At 32.2% G+C, this 19,047-nt stretch overlaps 1 protein-coding gene across 1 annotated transcript; it reads right to left on the reverse strand.

Annotated features, from left to right (window-relative positions):
- On the reverse strand, positions 1–8,105 carry LOC145561916 (CBS domain-containing protein CBSX1, chloroplastic-like). The gene is made up of 8 exons (XM_081622047.1): positions 7,762–8,105; positions 5,100–5,187; positions 4,953–5,017; positions 1,518–1,566; positions 1,314–1,366; positions 1,106–1,221; positions 916–973; positions 1–321 (listed from the first exon to the last, which is right to left on the reverse strand). Exons 1-8 carry the CDS (start codon positions 7,960–7,962, stop codon positions 244–246), a joined length of 708 nt encoding a protein of 235 aa, XP_081478173.1. The 5' UTR covers positions 7,963–8,105; the 3' UTR covers positions 1–243.
- Between the last annotated feature and the right edge of the window lie 10,942 nt (positions 8,106–19,047).

Here is a 19,047-nt window from a genome sequence, read left to right on the forward strand (position 1 = left end):
TATACAAATAGAGGTAAATTAATAAATCAGGATCGTACAAAATCTCCAATTCGAGTGAATATATTGAATTGTAACTACATATTTATATTTTATAACTAGCTGACAAAAAAATTATATTAAAAAAAAAAATGCAAAAACAAAAAATGGTACTACAAAAGGCAGAGACATGCCCACCTCGTGTAAATACTACAGCACCAACCAATCAGGATAATCTGGCAATCATATTACATTTGTCTCTCCTAATCATTGACCTTTCTTCTCGCTTTCACGTTTAATTTGCAGAGCTGCTCTTACGACATTTCCTCTTGTGATGATTCCCACCTAAAAGCACAAGGAATAGTCAAGAATGAACCTCAAATATGAAAACGTAGTAAAGTATTAAGGCTCTTGTTCAATAATTGGCTTTTTCACGATTTTTTATATTAGATTTGTACTTTTTCCTGTGATCAAACATCCAATCTAATGTTTGGTATATGACTTTAAGTTAAATAGGAGTTATTCAGCCATAATAAGGCCAACAAATGATTCCAAAACAAGGTTTAAAAACTCAGCAAGTTGAATACCGATTTTCACAATAAAGTCAATACACAGTTGAATTTATAATTCTGTAGAACCAGCAAAACATTTTAAACATCCATGGGACAGTTAGCTTGTCCACCTGTCCTAAATGTTAATTAAAACAGATAAAGCATAATATCATTGAGACGGTTGACAAAATAAAAAAAAAGTTGGAAAAGTCAAGCCTGTTTCTCAGTGAGATTTTGCCAGGGAAGCACTGTCAAGTTTATTGTCAAAACGGAAACACACACAAAATACAAATGTGGATTTGTCAAACTCTGAGCATTCAATTACGTTATTTAAACTGAAAATAAAGGTTATAACTGCTTCATAGAGGTAATAATCTTATATTCTTACCAGTTTTCCATCAGCATCTACAACAGGAAGTCGTCGATATCTTGTCTCCAGCAGTAATCTGTCATTTGGATAAATCACAATGATTCAATATATTGGCCAACTGACATCATGTTACATTTGGAACGAAGCAATGTTTACTGAATCATCAATTCATCATAGCATAGACGGAGTCATAAAATTAAGACAGAACCTAGCTGCATCCTCAAGATTTGTGGTCTCACGAACAGCAACAGGGACTTGCGTCATCACATCAGACACCAATTTACCATTTGTTTTACTGAGTAAACTCTGGAGCTCATTAAATACCTACAATGTAAATGAGGATCAACATGTGAGTACAGGGATAAAAATTAACATAAAAGCTAATGAATACAGCTTCAAAGAGCATCTACACGTACTTTCCAAGTACTATCAACCTCAGGAAACATGCTTGTTTCTGCCACTCCTGTACCTAAACAAAGTACCAGCATTAAAATTATTTTTTTGGTGAAGACCAACAAGAAATAATGACTCAACTCCTTTAACAGGATAATGACAAAGAACAACCTTTCCAATGAACATCTAATAACTATATATTTATGTGCCCTCATATAATATCTCACCTGATATGGAATCCAAAGCCAGCAGATCATAATCTGAGACAACACCAACCTGCAGACAAGAGAAGACAGGATTCAAGAGCAAATCTAATAAGAAAATTTTCCCTCAAACCATTTAATTGACATTTTTAACCACTTCTTAATATTTTCCACGTTTAAAAATGCTAGATATTTGTGCTTACAGCTATATCAAATTTTGAGGAAAAGAGGGAGTAGCACTATATGTGGAATATCTTCATAGCAATGATATATGGTACCAGTTACATGTATGAGAAGATAAAGCAAGAATAGCTACCAGAATAGTGTGTGAATTCTAAAGTGCAATCTGTTGATTTGAATTATCAATCACCATCAATCCAAAAGATACTGAATCATGATTAACACTACCCATCATATAGGCAGATGAAATGGTAAAATCATGGTATGACTTAACAGTCCAAAAATGACAATAAATCAATAAACTAGACGTTCCACATTCCATGTGGATCAGCAAACCTATTTGTAAAATTGATTAGCAGCAATCAGTGGCGGAGCCACTATAGGAACATGGGGGGACAGTGTCCCCCCCCCAAAAAAAAATCGTTAGCATAAAAAGGTACAGTTAATACATTTATACACATTACATAAACAACATGTATCACAAAGTTAAAGGATGGTCTAGTGGTTGTTGGGCCTTGAATAAGGCTTCCTTTTTCCCCCTTGTTCCTAGGTTCAATTCTTCACTCATAAATTTTTTTGTATACTTTTTTTTCCCCTCTTTTTGCACTTATTATTTAGTTCATTTTATAGTTTATACAAAGTGCTGCCATTTAACTTCTTTTTCTTGTTTTTGGATTTTTTCCTTTTTTTATATACTTGTTTTGGATTTCATTTTATAGTATATAATTTATAAATTTAAAGTATTATAAGTTTTCAAACCTCTAACTATTCTCAGTTAACTATTTAATCAAGTACCGCCTTTTTGATAATGATTAATAATGTGCTATTCAACTATTTGTAATGAATACATATCTCTGTATTTTTATCTCTTTAATTATGTGTGCCTAAATTCAAATTTTTTATTTTATAGTGTTTGTAACTAGATTTTTAATTTTATTTTTACAGAACACATTGTAATAATTTCATTAGTAAAATAAAGTTGTGTTTTTTTTTTTTTTTTTTTTTAATGTAACCCAAATCCCTAAATATCTAATTTTATATTGTTTAAACGCTTATTATTTGATAAATCGTATTTTTCAATTATTAGGGATCACATAACTTACAATTAGGGTTCACCAACAAAAAATTAATTTTTTTTTGTTGATAATTTTTTTAATATGCAATGAAATTTATAAAAAAACTCTTTTTTTGCCATATAAGAATAATTGTCTTGTCCATAACAAAAATATATATTAAGCAATTTATGTGACCATCTTTTTTTCTTAAAATTTTTGTCAATTTTATTAAACATCTGAAATTTGTCCCCCCGGATTACAAATCCTGGCTCCGCCACTGGCAGCAATTAAACACGTTCCAAATACACACATTGAAACTTAAAACGAGAGACAAAGAAAATTAAGTTGAAAGCGAATTAAGTTGATAGATCAATAAAAAATGGAAGGAGAGAAACAAAAAAAAAAAAGACAAAGCTTGAAACAAAAAGGGACAACAAGGATGCAGGTACAGAAAACGAGGGCATATTAACAAGGAAAAAATGGTTAAATGCTACTCCATCTCAAACATGACTTCTGTCTAGCAACCATAGTAATAATTAGTACTGGGGTGAGCATGGGACGGGTACCCGTACCGTTAGTACTAACAGTTCGGGTACCCAATAACCAAAATCCCTAAAAGTGATATCCATAACCCAAACCGATAAGTTCGGGTACCCGGGCTTCAGGTACCCGGATTTTCGAATCGGTTATCGGGTACCCAATAAGATATCTAATAATGATAATTAAACTTAATTATGTAGTTATTATGATATAATTTACCACTAATTAACAACAATATCATATGATTTTGACCAAATTATTAATAATATACTAATCATTGATATTATAAAGTAATTATGAACTAAAGTAAGAGTTTAGATTTAAAGAAAATAGATTTAAGTAGGGAAAAAAAAGCAAAAAATGTTTATCGGAACGGATCGGGTAACCGTTAATTTTAAAATGATACCCAATAACCATACCCTATAACAAAATATCGGAACGGGTACCCGGACAGTTATGGTTATCGGATCGGGTACCCTAATTTTCGAAACGGTTACGAATCGGTTTTTCGGGTAGTTTTGCTCGGCCCTAATAATTACCATACACATCATTGCTGAAAATACAAGTCCAACCTAAATTACAATTAGGATACGTTCCATTCACTTGATTTTCACTATTAGAATTTATCTTAGTAATTGAACTTGGGTAGCACTTATTAACATATATAATAAGTAAGGGTCTGTTCCGATTTACTGAAAACAAATGAACTGAATTGATTGGAACTGAAATGAATTATTTATGAGAGAAGAAAATTAGGAGCTGATAATTGAACTGAACTGCAATTAAGCTCAATAGAATAGGCCCTAAATCTAGGTGAAGAACATTAAAGTACATGAGAGCCTAAAATTTTTAACACTTTCTTCATATCTCATGTCATTGTATTTCAACAAGAACAACAAAACCTTAGTTCCAAAAAGATTTTGATTCATGTCTATAAAATGTGACTAAGTTTTACGCTGGCCGCCACAGACCTACCACAACTCTCCTCCTTTATCCGAGCTTGAGGCCGACAGTGAATGCCACAAAGAGACACTTACCGACAGTGAATACCGCAAAGTGGAACTTAACAGGCGGAGTTCTGTGTCATTGTATTGCATGTGTCTAAAAGGTCAAGTTACAAGCACGGCACACCAGATAATTTAAAAAAAAAAAAAATCTACTCAAAGGCACCTTTTCCTACAGTCTAGTGCTCTAGTCACTTCAAGAGGAAAAAAGAGAAAGGCCTTGTACTCCTCACCTTATAAAAATAATATTCAGAATAGGATTTATCATTAAAATTAAATTCTTAAAGACAAGTTGGTTTTATTGGTAAAAATAATTTATGTTAAGTAAAAAAACCAATAACTCCAAAGAAATAGAAAAACAAAGGAAATCAATAAAAACATATTTTAATTAGTAAATACTTATTTTAATCAGTAAAACTCAATTTTAACTAGTAAAAATAATTATAATTCAGTAAAAATAATTTAAGTTCAAAAAAAAGAAATAAAAACAAAAGAAAGAAGAAATAGGGCCTATATTAGAGAATAATATTATCAGTATATCCCTGCCCTGTTGCAAAGTCAGCTAAGTCGCTAACATAAATCACAACTAAGAAACACAAAAATATGTATAAAAGAAGATAAGCACAAAGACAATAGGTTCAGAATATCATTTATAAAAGATTTAGAAATAAGATTTCTACCAGCTCCCAGTCATCATTAATCACAGGAAACCCGGTAATTCTGTACTCCACGAGTGTTTCCAAAGCTGCAGTGCACAGAAGAAAACGCGTTACAGAACAGCATTAAAAGACTATAAGCTATATAAGAACCATTTACTCCAAACCTACCTTCATCTACTGTTGTTGAAGGTTTAACGACAACTAAATCCTCCTTCTTTGTCATAAAATCACCAACAGTATATACTCCATTTCTAGACTGCAAAATATAATCAGATTCTCTTTTTAAGTTATATCAGCAGAAAAATATTTTGTTAAACATTTACATACTATATATAGATAAGGCCACCCACACATCTAGGTTGGCAAGGTAAAAAAAAAAAAAAAAGCTAAAGGCTGAATTTCCATATGAGCTAGTAATGATGACAGAGAAAATTTTGCAATGATTATTGGTCAACAGAAACAAGCAAAGAAAGCATATATTATATGAGGATAAGAAGCGTTGTTAGCAGAGAACGCATTTTATCAAAAGCAAACAACCCATCATAGAAATAATGGGGTAAACAAACTAAACATGAAAATTTGGTATAAACATGTTATCAATTAGAACCACATCCAATATATATGGGTAAAAAAAAAAAAAAAAAAAAAAAAAAAATTGAGCTTGGTGTATTTAGCAAACAAAGATTTGACCGAGTCAACAAAAGACCCTAGAATTATCTATTTCCATTCGAATTCTTAAAAAACTCAGCCTCATTTGCAAACATCAAGTTTTGATGAGGCATGCTGAGTTGCTGACTACAAGAGTTTAATCTTCTTTCCTTCTTTGTTGAATTCAATAAACCCTAATTCCCAATTAAAATGTGATTCTACTAACAGAGCAACACCTTAAGTGGATCCCGTGACTAGCAAGAGAAACAATATTAGGTATAATCATGCACATAGTAGTGATAGTACCCCAAGCTAGTTAACACTAGCAAAGTTACTATCTTTCTAAACCATTAAAGATATTATTACAAGAAAAGAGGGTGCTAGCGGACAAAAGATAGTAGGGAAGTAATCATGACCATCCATATTGCAGCTTCAACAAAGGCAAAATTCTCTTCAAATTGGCATCAATATCTAACTATCATCCAAACCACATTTTAGCAAATCCAAAAGTTAGTAAATAAGTTCTTTCACTTAGCATTCCCAAGTTGTCATAACAAATTCTTAATTCCGATAACAGAGCATCACTAGAATTCACGGCCTTACAACCCTGGGGACAACACCTCAACCACACATTCCTCAAAGCCCTAGCTCTAAATCTTGACAGTAAATGCCAACAATAACTTACACAGCAGTACAATTCAAAAGGTAAAGGTTTTTCTCATTGATCAAGTGTAACCCTCTCCTATTTGTAGCCAGGTACAATAACATTTTCTGTCACACTTGCAAATCTTCAAAATAGGACAGCTCTCCTAGCTACCTTACCCTGCCCGTCTCTCTTTCACCCCAAATCACCCAAATAAATTAGAGGTGTCAATGTGTTTAAACATAGCCGAACTCATTTAGCGATTTCTTTACGAGATTGAGTTGAGTTAAATATTTGGTATGTCAATCAATTGCAAGTCAAGTAAAGGATCCAATAATATCAACTTCTACACATTTATAGGGGTAAGATTAGAAGAGCCTCCTTGCACTTGTATGGCTAACTTGGTGTACGAATTGCTGTATAATTTCATCAAAAGCCTAAAAGAACTTCACATTAATTCCCCAAGCAAACTTTAAAGTTGTGCCAACCCCTAACACACGCTCTCCTTGAGACTTGATCCTTCAAAGGGCATGCGGTCATTGGCTTATAATTTAACCCTTATGTTTTGCTTGTGTCACAAACATCTTGCAATGACAAAAAAGTATTTTGTCCAACTTCCTGGTGATACGAGAGAATTGACCATTTTTTTTAACCTCTCCACTTTTTTCTCCCCCTCATTTTCTCTGTCGCTCACTTCTCAACTCTTAAATTTTCCTACTTCCTTTCTTCGCACATAAAGTACACCCCTATCACACCACCACAATTCACCCGAATTACCTAAAAGTTATCACAATTTTTAATATGTGGCCTAGACGGGGTCACTTATAGCGGTTACTTATTTAGGGTTTACTTATACAAGTAACACTTGAATACAAGTAACCCCCTAACTGATTGAGTAACCACTTAATAAGTAAATCCTACATAAATAACCCCTTAATAAGTAACTCCTGACCAACTCAATAACCCCTATAAGTAACCCCTGACCAACTCGTAACCCTGAATAAGTAACCCTTGACCGACTCAATAACCCCTTAATAAATCACCCTGACCCCACAGAGTAGTGTGGCTGGCACCAAAAAGTTATATAATCTGGAATTTTATTGATCTATTTGTATATCGCCGCAATTTGAAAAGAGACATACACAACATATCAAAAGCGCGAAAAGTTTGTCAAGCTGCAATGTCTCTCTGCTAGAGTATAATTCATCTCAGCCTCAGTTCATTCAATCACTGGATAAGTTCAACTTTAAGTTTTAGTTCGAGTTCAAGTTGAATCAACTTTGCACAACCTAATCTCAGATAGTTCCTAGAAAATCCTTCCCTAATTTACAATTCTAAGCAAAACCATTTTATCCTCAACGCCTAAAACGCTATTAATATTAAATTGCATCACAATTCCGGAAAATTCTATACCTAATTTATCTTACAAAATCAAAATTCCGCTTCATCAGGTTTCAATTAAAAACAAATTCAAATCAAGTAACTAAAACGAATGAAATAAAAAACAATTAAACAAAAAAGACGAGAGAAAACACAAACCGGAGTAGAATTACTGGTCAAGGTACTACTATGAGAGGCGGCGGCGGCGAAACACCGGCGAAACCGTAAACTGCCATCATTCGACAACTGGAAAGTTCTAGAAGCACATGGAATTCTGCGACATAGCTGTAAGCAAGGAAGCTGACGAAGAGGAGAGAGAAAATTCGGAAGTTCGCCAACAATTATAAGTTTGGAATCCATTTTAGAGTATGAAAAGATTCCAGAATCTTCTCCAAGGACAATTGAAGGCCGAGGAGAGAGAAAGTATAAACGGATCTGCTGCTGCTGCTGATATCTGGGAATGTAAGGATGGAGGAGAGAGAAAGATAAAAAGAAATGGAGTGTTTTTATTTATTTATTTTTTCTACAGTTATGTTGGTTTATATATTGGAGGAAGAAGAAAAAGGGAAAATAATTTGTGATTTTTTTTAGGTTTGATTTTCAACCGTTTATAAGAAAAAAGGTGGGCGGTGGCGAGTGAAGAAACGGAAAAGTAGAATGAGAGGAATAGTTGCAATTTGATTATACACGCTTCGGCGCAAATGTCGGTTATCATTTGTAGGCTAGTATATGCTTCGGTTTATTTTCTTTTTTGGTGTGTTAATTTGTTTATGTTTTGGCTTTTTTGTGGTAGGAAAATGTCTGTTTTCAAACTGTTTCTAGATGTAATAGTAATAAATTTCTCACATGTTGAAGTTCCTATGAAATTGCAATTTGAAAGTATTGAGATTAGTAGGAAAATCGACATTATCTCATATAAGCTAGACTAATACTCGTTTTATCTAATATATTATCTTTTATGTTCCATTTTATTTTTCAGTATTTGAAAAGAGGTGAAGAAGATAGGAAAGCATGATTCAATATTGTGTCCCTCTAACTTGATGTAATCGATAAAAAAGAGTAATTCAATATTTTGGTGGATTAAGGTTAATAAGATACGTGCATAAAAATCAAGAAACACAATATTGACCTGTAAAAAAAATAAATAAAAAAAAAAAGTAGTAGAAATTTAGGAAAGTAAAATGAGATCGGGGGATCATTTTTGTAATTGCATATAACAACAGTTTATGCCTCAAATAAATCTTAGAAGTTTGTGTAATTGATTCGAGTCTTTCAAAAGTAGAACAAGCCATAGTTATTCATTTGATTAATTTGATATCGATTATCTAGAATAGAGAATTGGTGTATTGCACATATAGTCTTACCTATTATGTAATCTATAAAATCGCATACTAAGTTATGTACTTTATTTTATAATATATATTGGCTTTTCGAGAGACGAAAAAATAAAATACACAAATTAATGAAAAATTAATTCTGACCACTTTTATGATTTTTATATAGCAACTCGTAGTTTATCGTCTTTCAATATTATCAGCTAATCTTTCGTTTGATTAAGCACGTCAAAAAGATTTTGTATACGAATAGCAAATAATAACAGTCTTGTATTATTGTCAACAAAAAATAAGTCTTGTATTTCATGCTCGTAAATTGTTTTAGATCAGCAGGAGTGTCGTTGACTTGCTTTTACTTATTCTATAGCTTGAAGGTTGGGCGGCCCAACTTATTTTTAAAAGGCCCAAGTTTTAGATGTTTTTGCTAAAAAGGCCAGATCCAGCCCAATTCTGGAAAATTGTGCATCAAATTGTCGGCCCAAAATTACTTGTACTCGTTCCTCCTATCACACCCCAATCAAGTCCACATTCCACTTGCATCCAAAAGGTCACAATTACAGTATTCCTAAATTTTATTTAATTTTTAACGTTTCATAGTTTAGTGCAAGTCTCATTGGCAAATGATAGGCGATATACGTATAACAAAATTTGTTGTTGTAAAAAAAATGTAGGGAAATTATAATTGTTACATTTATGATATTGACTTTTTCTTGATACATTTTTAAATTTTTGCTTTTCCACTGATACATCTGTGATTTAGTTTTTTTTTTTTCCAATTGAGACTAACACCGTTAATAACTAGCAAATTAAGTTAACTAATTTTAAAAGATTATGATACCCCCTTCAAATACCTAAGGTCTCGATTTATGTGTCATTTTAGTTTTTAAGGGTCCAAATTAACCTCAAAATTTGCAAATGTCTCGCATGCGTGTCAAAAAAAAATCTCAATTTGTATGTCGATATTGTCTTGCAAACTAACAATTGTTCGGTTAAATTATTAAACATTTTGTCAGGGTTGGGAAAACAACTAAAATCCAGGTGTACTAATGAGAAGACAAGAATTTAAGAGTGTACCAATGAGAAAAAAGTCAATGCCAGAGGTATACCAATGAAATTTCCAAAAAAATATATATAATTAACTATAGTGTTTGTGAAAAAAAAAAAAAAACCCCATATTTAATCAACTGAAATTCAAATTAAATTAATTATATATATTTTTAAGCTAACTAAATCGGGAGCATGACTTATATATTAGTACTTCATTATTATTTTTATACTCCTCCATCTTCATGCTAAAAACTTTTATAATAAGGAGCTGCTCAAATTTACTGAAATGAATATTTTATGAGAGAAGGAAATTAGGAGCTGAACTGAACTGAATTAAACTGATTTGAGCTGAACTGAATTAAGTTAAAGTGAACAGGCTCTAAGTTATACTTGCATGTGTTAAAATAATAATAATAATAATAATAATAAATATAATAATAATATAATATAATAATAATAATAATAATAATAATAATAATAATAATAATAATAATAATAATAATTGTAGGGCATCATGTTTCTGATTTTTGGTCTTCAAGTCATTTACTTGTTATCAAACCTCGCACTCATCTACAATTTTTTATGATAATAGGTTTTGGTAATCAAATTTGTAATTTCTCAAACTTTACTTTCATAAGAGTTACATGGTTTTTAGTTACCTTTATAAGAGTTACAAACTTACAATATTACTCCATACATGATAAAGTTAACAAACAACGAAGAGGGGCACACATGATTGGATGGGTTTGATATCCAAAATAAGTTTTTGCAAAAAATAGTAGTCGTACCTGTTGAAGCTTAAATAAGCGAATCTAATTGCGCCAGACAATGTCAGATACGATCCTTTTAGCGATGATTGATTTTTTTTTGTGTCAGTATGATTTTTAGTTTTGTCCCCACTTAACGAACGGTTTGAATTTATTTTGGTTTTTCTTTTACAATTATATTATGGGATTCATTTTAAATTTATAATCAAAGAAAAACAAAATTCGCCTCGGATTTGCGCTACCAACTCAACATTTGTGACTACAGTAATATGTTATAAACTTAATAGTCTATTTTTCGATGGATAGGTGTGACAATATATGTTATAATCTTTATGTTTTGGGATGAATTGTCAAGATCGAAGACAAATTTCCATTTGCATTAATGTACTTTCTCTTTAATTAATAATCCTAATCGAGCAAGGGTTATGAATTTTAATTAAATAAAACACTTTCTTGTTCGGCTGTTCAACACGTAAATTCTATTTCTATTATTATAACAAGATAATCAGCTTTCAATACAATAAATCCCTCTATATACGCCAAACACATTGATGATATGTGTCATGCTGTGTTTTCTATTGCCTACACATGGTTAAGATGACAAGAAACGCATACATCTCTTATAAATTAAAAAATTTATAGCATTGTTATTGTAAAATAGCTACCCAAAAAAGAAGTATTAGTTTATATATATATATATATATATATATATATATATATATATATATATATATATATATATATATATATATATATCAAGAAAAATGGTGGCCAATGTTTGAAAAGTGCGTGATCGATGAGTTAATAACATTGCTTGAAAGTGATTTCTTGGAAAGTATCTAATCAATGAATTATCAACAAATTGACAATTCAGTTGAGTAGCAAGTTTTTAAAACATGAACAAAAAATCCCTTTATTTTCAATCAATCACATTGATATACTCATATACGTACACTTAACATTTTTTTCGTACAAGAGCCAGGTGATAGATCAATGAGTAGTAACAACTCTACACGGCTACATAAGAGCTACGTTTTAAGTTTTGCCATTGATATAAGGGCATAAAAGAGTCTTCTTCGATCAACTAACGTAAATAGAGAGTTGATCCTTAATCGACTCAGAAGAAATAAGGAGGTAAAGTAAACAGTACAACATGATACATATTTCATATATATACTTACTCTACACGTCTTTATTTTCCTTCCTCCTCTTTAAGTGCCGAGCTCATAATTCTTAATGGGTTTGAGCACAACATAAATAACTTAATATAATGAAGGTTCTACAATTAAGAAAACCAATTATTATAACCTAATCTAATAATAAAGGATCGACAATTAAGAAAAACAATCTAAACTATTCAATCTCATCTTTTTATCACCACACAACTATTAGGTTGATACCTTCTTGATGGTCCCCTATTTTTTGTATCCTGTAATTTATCTCTTATATGTTGACAAGACAAGCATAGCACTTACGAGGAATTGGATACAAGTAATGAGCAACAACCTAGACTTACTATCTTTGCTTTTCCAATTTGAGTAAAGGAGGTTTTCATTCCCCCAATCTCAACATCAACTACTACAAGTTTGATTTTGATGCTACCTAACTAGGTGGCATTTAGTTTTATTCAATACAAGTAATTTTTCCACTTCCAATAATTACATTCTCATTAGTAGTATTAGTACAAAATCTTTACCATTATTTATTTCATCTCGTATTACTCCTTGTACACATGTGTTGTAGAAATGTAGAACAAATTACACAGTTAAAATTGATATGCTTGTTAAAAATCATATTTTTTTTTTTAACAATGGTCACAAAAAGGCTAGCTCCCAAAGTTCCAACAATAACAATAACAATTAATACAGTGTTATAAAGAAAAATATCTCTGGCTTCAAAAAAAAAAAAAAAAAAAAAATCTCTAATCTTCTATAAGGCATTTCGATGTTATACCCTTAATATATATATATATATATATATATATATATATATTAAGAAACTTTACACATATTAATTAATAGTACATATTTAACAATATTTATCATAATAATTATTTTTAATAAATTGATAACAAAATAATGATGCAGAGTAGATCGATCGAGTAAAGGTTACTGTATAAATAATGCAAAGAGTTAAACCACATTACTTATTTTGAAGTGAAACTACACTAGTACTCTGTAACTTAAATATCGGTAAATATTTGTTGAATTTATTTATAATTTTATAAAGTTGATTTTTAACAGGAGTGGAATTCCTCTTCTGGTAGGAAGTTTCCTAACAAAATACTTTTATTTAAGTAGGGGATCCTATGCGCGCGATGCGCGCGGTATAGGTAGTGTTTCAAGTTGAGTTATTGCAGTTAGTCTTAATACCTTATGCATGTTTGCATATATTTTATTATAACTATTTGTACAAATGCGATTTATATATTGAATGTCATGTATCTTAGCAATGCTCAAAACTTTAGCAAATTACTCTAGAATTAGTGAAGGAGTTGTATAAATTAAAGTATTGAGTTCTAGACATGGAGATGTTTGCTATATTTAAAGTACAGATTGAAATGGTTCAATTAGCAGGACATCACATGTCTATATTTTTCTTGTATTCATATAAGATACCAATACACCTCACTTTAAGTTTTAATCGGTTAAAGCTATGGTCGTAATAATTACAGTAAATGTCATTTAACAATGATTACAGAGTAAATTAATATTATAAGTCATTATTTATTTTGTTAAAGTTACAAAAATAATGAAGTTATTTTCTTGAATCGGTAAAAAATGCAGTGGATAAAATGGACCAAGTAACCTCAAAAACTAAGGGTTTGTTCACATACGATTATTTTCAGTTCAGTACAGTTCAGCTCTAATAAGTTCAATTCAGTTCAGCTCCTAATTTCCTTCTCTCATAAAATATTCATTTCAGTTCAATTTAGTTCAGCTCTAATAAGTTTAGTTCAGTTCACATATCTTAATGCTTTCGGAATCAACGAACATAGTGTGTCCTAAGTCGGTAGCAAGATCAGAAGGCTCTAAGAACTCTGGATAAAGATTGAAATCTTGAACTAATCAAAACTCTCGTTCAATTCAGTTCAGTCAATGAGAATAGACCCTAAGTTAAGTGGAGAAATAAGATCCAAGGATTAATAACAGTAGATGTTGAGTGATTGACTGTGTGAAATTGTCAATCAAGTTCATTCCCAATTCAAATTTCTACCAAGCTAGTCTTCAGTTCAAATGAGTAAAAACTTGGGCAATTATTGCTGAACCTTAAGAGTCACCAAACTAACTAAACTATCTCAATGGCATTAATACCGCAATCTCTTGAATAACTTTCTGGTTATTGTATTTGACCAACCTTTGTCTTAGCTTCTAGTTTTATTTTTTATTTTTTATTATTTTTTTTTAGAACTACTCATATGATCTTTTGGATTTCACTTTCATGAACTTTTTTAAATGAACCAATACCCTTGTAAACTTATATCAAAATCATGGACATCGGTTTTCTCTTACTGTCCGAAATATAACCGATTCACCAACCCACACTTGAGCCTGATTTCTCATATATCAATTTCAGTTTCAAGTTGCTTTTGCACTAATGCTTACTTCCATAGTTCCTTGTGCTTCATATAGGAAAGAATGTAAAATCAAAACCTCTCATAATCATACTTATGAAGGTTAGGTTTTAAAAAAAAATACTTATGAAAGTTAGAATAATTAAAGCAATCCTAAATTGATTATACTGACAAGTGAGCAATTAAATTAACGATAAAAGCCATGTTGTGAAATTGATCAATAATAACAAATTAGCAATAAAATAAATACATTGATTATTCATAAACTACTCATACAACATTAATGGGGGTATAAAGGTAATTAAACATTTTCAGGGTTAAAAATGTCCTAACACTATTCATAAAAGTATTTTCCCACTTTTTATAAGGTAGGGATAAGGTAGGGATTTGGGTAATATTATATGTGTAGCCCTAAGGGCTATATATAAGCATTAAATACACTCTTGAAAATTGTACTCCCTCCGTCCCTAAATTACATTCCTCCTTTCTATTTTTGGTATTCCAAAATTACATTCCTCCTTTCTATCTTTGGTAAGTTTTTTTTTAGTAAATCAAATGCTTTCTCACTCATCCTTAACTAATCTCACTCATAATCCTTGTGCCAAATTACAATGAATATGATTGGTTAAAAATTTTCAATTAGGAGCATGTGATTGGTACTTTTTTTTTTTGCAAAGGATTCATGACATGTCATGAGTAATAACTAAACATGGGCACGGGACGTGCCGGCACGCGGGCGGCACGGGCCCGGCACGACTCCGGCACGGCACGGGTAGCGGCACGGCACGACACGGCGGCCCACCTGTGGGCCATGGGCCGTGCCGTGAACAAATTTCTGGAATTTGGCACGGGCACGGCACGTGGCACGACGGGTGGCACGGTGGCCGGCACGTGGGCCGGCACGCTGGCACGACCCGCCGGCACGGCACGTGGTACGGCCAGGCACGGCCCGGCACGGCACGGCACGGCCCGTGCCTTGAGTACCGTTGGAAAACTAGCCGTTTATGGCCGTTTTCCAACAGCTCTAAAACGGCTAGTTTTTCCTTCCTTTTCCCACCCAAATTCCCTATAAATACCTCATATTTTCCTCCAAAAATTTCACAATTCATCAAATCATCTCTTCTCTCTTATTCTCTAATATTCTTACTCTTAAATTCTCAATTCTCAAATTCCTACAAATCATACAATCTTGCTCTCTTTTGTGAAAAGAAAAAAAAAATTCCTACTCTCTTATAAATTTTACATTTTTACTATTATTACTTTTATTAGTCTACTACCAAAAAAAAAAAAAAATTGTTATATTTACATTCGGGCCAAAGGTTTATTTGCACAAGCTGCTAACTTGATGTCTAAGTATTCAGGTACAGAATCATCATCATCTAGGAGAACACAAAGCGATGTTTCGGAGTTGCAAATGTACTTAAGTTACGACTTCATGAAAGGCATGGACGATGAAGAGAAGTTTGGCCTCGACATCATCGATTGGTGGAAATCACAAGCCGTGAAACATCCAATTTTGTCGGCAATGGCTCGTGATATTTTTGCTATCCAAGTCTCCTCCGTTGCCTCCGAAAGAGCTTTTAGTGCGTCGGGAAGAGTTTTAGACGATAGAAGAACAAGACTAAAACCCGAAACACTTGAAATGTGTGTTTGCTTCAAGGATTGGTTGGATGCCGAAACTCGTTCTCAAGATCGTACTTATGCACAAAACGACGACGATGAAGGAACGTCGACTTCTTTTAGTTCTCATACTTCTCAATCCACTCAATTGGCGGATGAACTTGAACCTCTAGGAGACGAATACGAAGACGAAGATGAAGACGAAGACAACCAATAATAATTACATGATTACATATTTACATTATACACTATTGTATTCTTTTTGTATTATCGAACTTCGTATTCCGTATAATAGATGAAGTTATTCAATATTCATACACTATTGTACGATTTTTAATTATCATTACTTATTTTGTAATTTTGTATTATTGAATTATCGTACATTCGTACCGGCTACCGTCATATAATAAAATAAGTTATTCTTCAATTTTTTGTGTTTTCGGATTATCGCACTCGTATTTTTTTTTATTATATGCATTGTTGTTTTTAATTCGTTTTTTGTTATCATTTATTTTAAAAAAAATAAAAAAAAAAATAAGGGTGGCACGGTTTGGCCCGCGGCCCGGCTGGGCCGTGCCGTGCCGTGGGCTGGGGTGTGCCAATTTCAGGCACGGCACGGCACGGCACGCCTCGGAGCCGGCACGGCACGGCACGGTCCCCTCCCCGGCACGGCCAGGCACGGCCCGTGCCCATGTTTAGTAATAACTATTCTATTTTTGTATTTTCCATTGCATTATCTAATCATTGTTATTTGTCTTATTCTTCTCTCCTTAATTCCCGTGTAAATTTCCAAAGAGGAATGTAATTTAGGGACGGAGGGAGTATAAAATTAGGAATTCATGACAAAAACACGTGTAAATCAGTATAATTAGTGTTTATATTTTTACGATTTCTTAATTTTTTACGATTTTCAAGTGTAAATTTAATGCTTATATGTAGCCCTAAGGATTATGTATAACATTTTCCTTTATTTATTACTTCATACTCCCAGACCAAAAGTTTCACATATTATCCTTCACAATGTTCAGCTGCAATTATGGTATTATGTACTCTTTCTCTCTCTCTCTCTCTCTCTCCCCCCCCCCCCCCCCCCCCACTCTTTAATGAGTTACCAAATACTGTTCATTATTGTTGTATACTCCATAGTAAAAAAAAATTAAGGCCTACATCAATCCATTCTACAAATTGAAATCGAAATGACCTGACGTGCTAGAAACCTTAATCTAAAGTACTTACTTGATTTGTTTGACTGTTAAGATTTCAACTAGTCAAATTTGTAAAAATTACAATATACATTATACATTTGCCATTATTTAACAAAAAACCTTCCCTTGATTTTTTTTTTTTTTTTTTCTACATGTACACTTACCAAATACAAAACTTTAATTAAAAAAAATAAAATAAAAAATTATGTTACAATTTTATTTTTGATAAACCATACATTTTAACATTATATATCTCCTCTCATAATCAGCACCACGGCACTATCCAAACCCAAGCCACTAGGGAATACGTACTAAAGCCCTAATGTTATGTACGAGGGTTTTGAGAGGACCTCATCACCACCTAACGTTGTACTTAAACCTTGGTATTGGAATTCTGGGCCCAACATGCTTCGTCAAGAAGCTCATAGAGACAATAGCTAGAGTCATAGTCTTTGATTGAGAAGTCCCAACGGCCCTAATTATGACGTTCATTGTTTATGAAGGATATGCAATTATGCTTATGCACACATTTTTTTTTTTTTTTGTAATCTCATCAATTGACCATGTAACATCGTATTGTCCATCCGATCCTAAAGTTCTTTACAAATTTTACCTTCATCTGAGCTATGCAAATATGATCAACAAAATTACGACTTTTTATCATTAATTCGATGAAGATGTCATAAACATGCCATGTTGCACCCATTATTTAACTGTAACCCTAAGATAGTTACAGTACAACAAAGGTCATAGTATTGATCTAGAATAACATTTAAAATATAAGTACTTAAGGTCTCTTCTGATTTACTGAAAATAACTAAACTGAATTGAATTGAACTGAATAGAGCTAAAATGAATTGTTTATGAGAGAAGGAAATTAAAAACTGAAATGAAATGAACTGAACTAATTAAGCTGAACAGAACAGGCCCTTAGTAGTAAATTTTATACATTAGTATGATCGAGATGCATCTTTACCCGAAACCTGTTATTCCTTCCACTAGTAAAAAATTAATTAAAAAAAATGGTGCATAGTGGCCTCGTGGGGTACAACGTACGAGGATACCTTGGGTGCTTCATTCATTACTGCTCAAACTATGGTTATTTATGCTATACATACTATGCTTAGAAAACAAATATCATAGGAGTACTATAACAAACTTATAAAATATCAAAATTCCTATATATAGGAAGTAAACGTGAAGAGTAAACGTGAAGAGTTGTCATATATATTCCTCAAAAGTCTTTCAATTTCTTTGAAGATGATGCCCTTAACCAACTACGATGCAACAATTTGTAATATAATAATACTTGAACAAAGAGAGAAAAGGTATTATAATTAATCAATAATCTTGGTTGTGATACTAAATAATGAAAATCGGACCGTACATAAAATTGATTGTAAAGATATTTAAGGTTTAAGATTCATCCCTCCTTGACAAATAAAAGGGGGAAAGTGTTGCGCAATTCTTTGTATCAAATCAAAATGCATTGTTGGGAAAGGCTGGTCCATACAATTAGTATTACCTTAATTACCACTTGATAATCAAGTGGGCCTTTGGAAAAAGAATATGCTCTATGCTTTGCAACTATAGCCACCCGATCTCTCATGTTGTATCATTTAATTTAATTTGTTTCAATTATATGATTATATTGGTTCATTTTAATTTAATTATCTTATGGTTGTTCAATTAAATCACTACATAATTGATTCGTGAATCGTGAGGACGACTTATATTATAAGTTTTTAACTCCTTTTCTAGCAAAATGCATAATATAAACTATGTAATTTGAACTATAATTATTTTGTTTGAGCTGAGTCAAAATAGATCGAATGGATCATGTTTGGTAAGAGTATTTTTAGATTTGGAAACAGATTTAATTAAACCATGCATTACCG

Source organism: Chenopodium album, chromosome 10 (assembly GCF_948465745.1).
Source record: "Chenopodium album chromosome 10, dcCheAlbu1.1, whole genome shotgun sequence".
Taxonomy (NCBI): domain Eukaryota; kingdom Viridiplantae; phylum Streptophyta; class Magnoliopsida; order Caryophyllales; family Amaranthaceae; genus Chenopodium; species Chenopodium album.

Bases quoted from the DNA above. Each gene is read 5' to 3' on its own strand.
- LOC145561916 (XM_081622047.1), bottom strand. From the start codon at position 7,962: ATGGATTCCAAACTTATAATTGTTGGCGAACTTCCGAATTTTCTCTCT. The intron at 5,188-7,761 runs GTTTGTGTTTTC...TATATTTTGCAG, and splicing joins TGACCAGTAATTCTACTCCG to TCTAGAAATGGAGTATATAC. The intron at 322-915 runs GTAAGAATATAA...TTGTGCTTTTAG, and splicing joins TAGATGCTGATGGAAAACTG to GTGGGAATCATCACAAGAGG.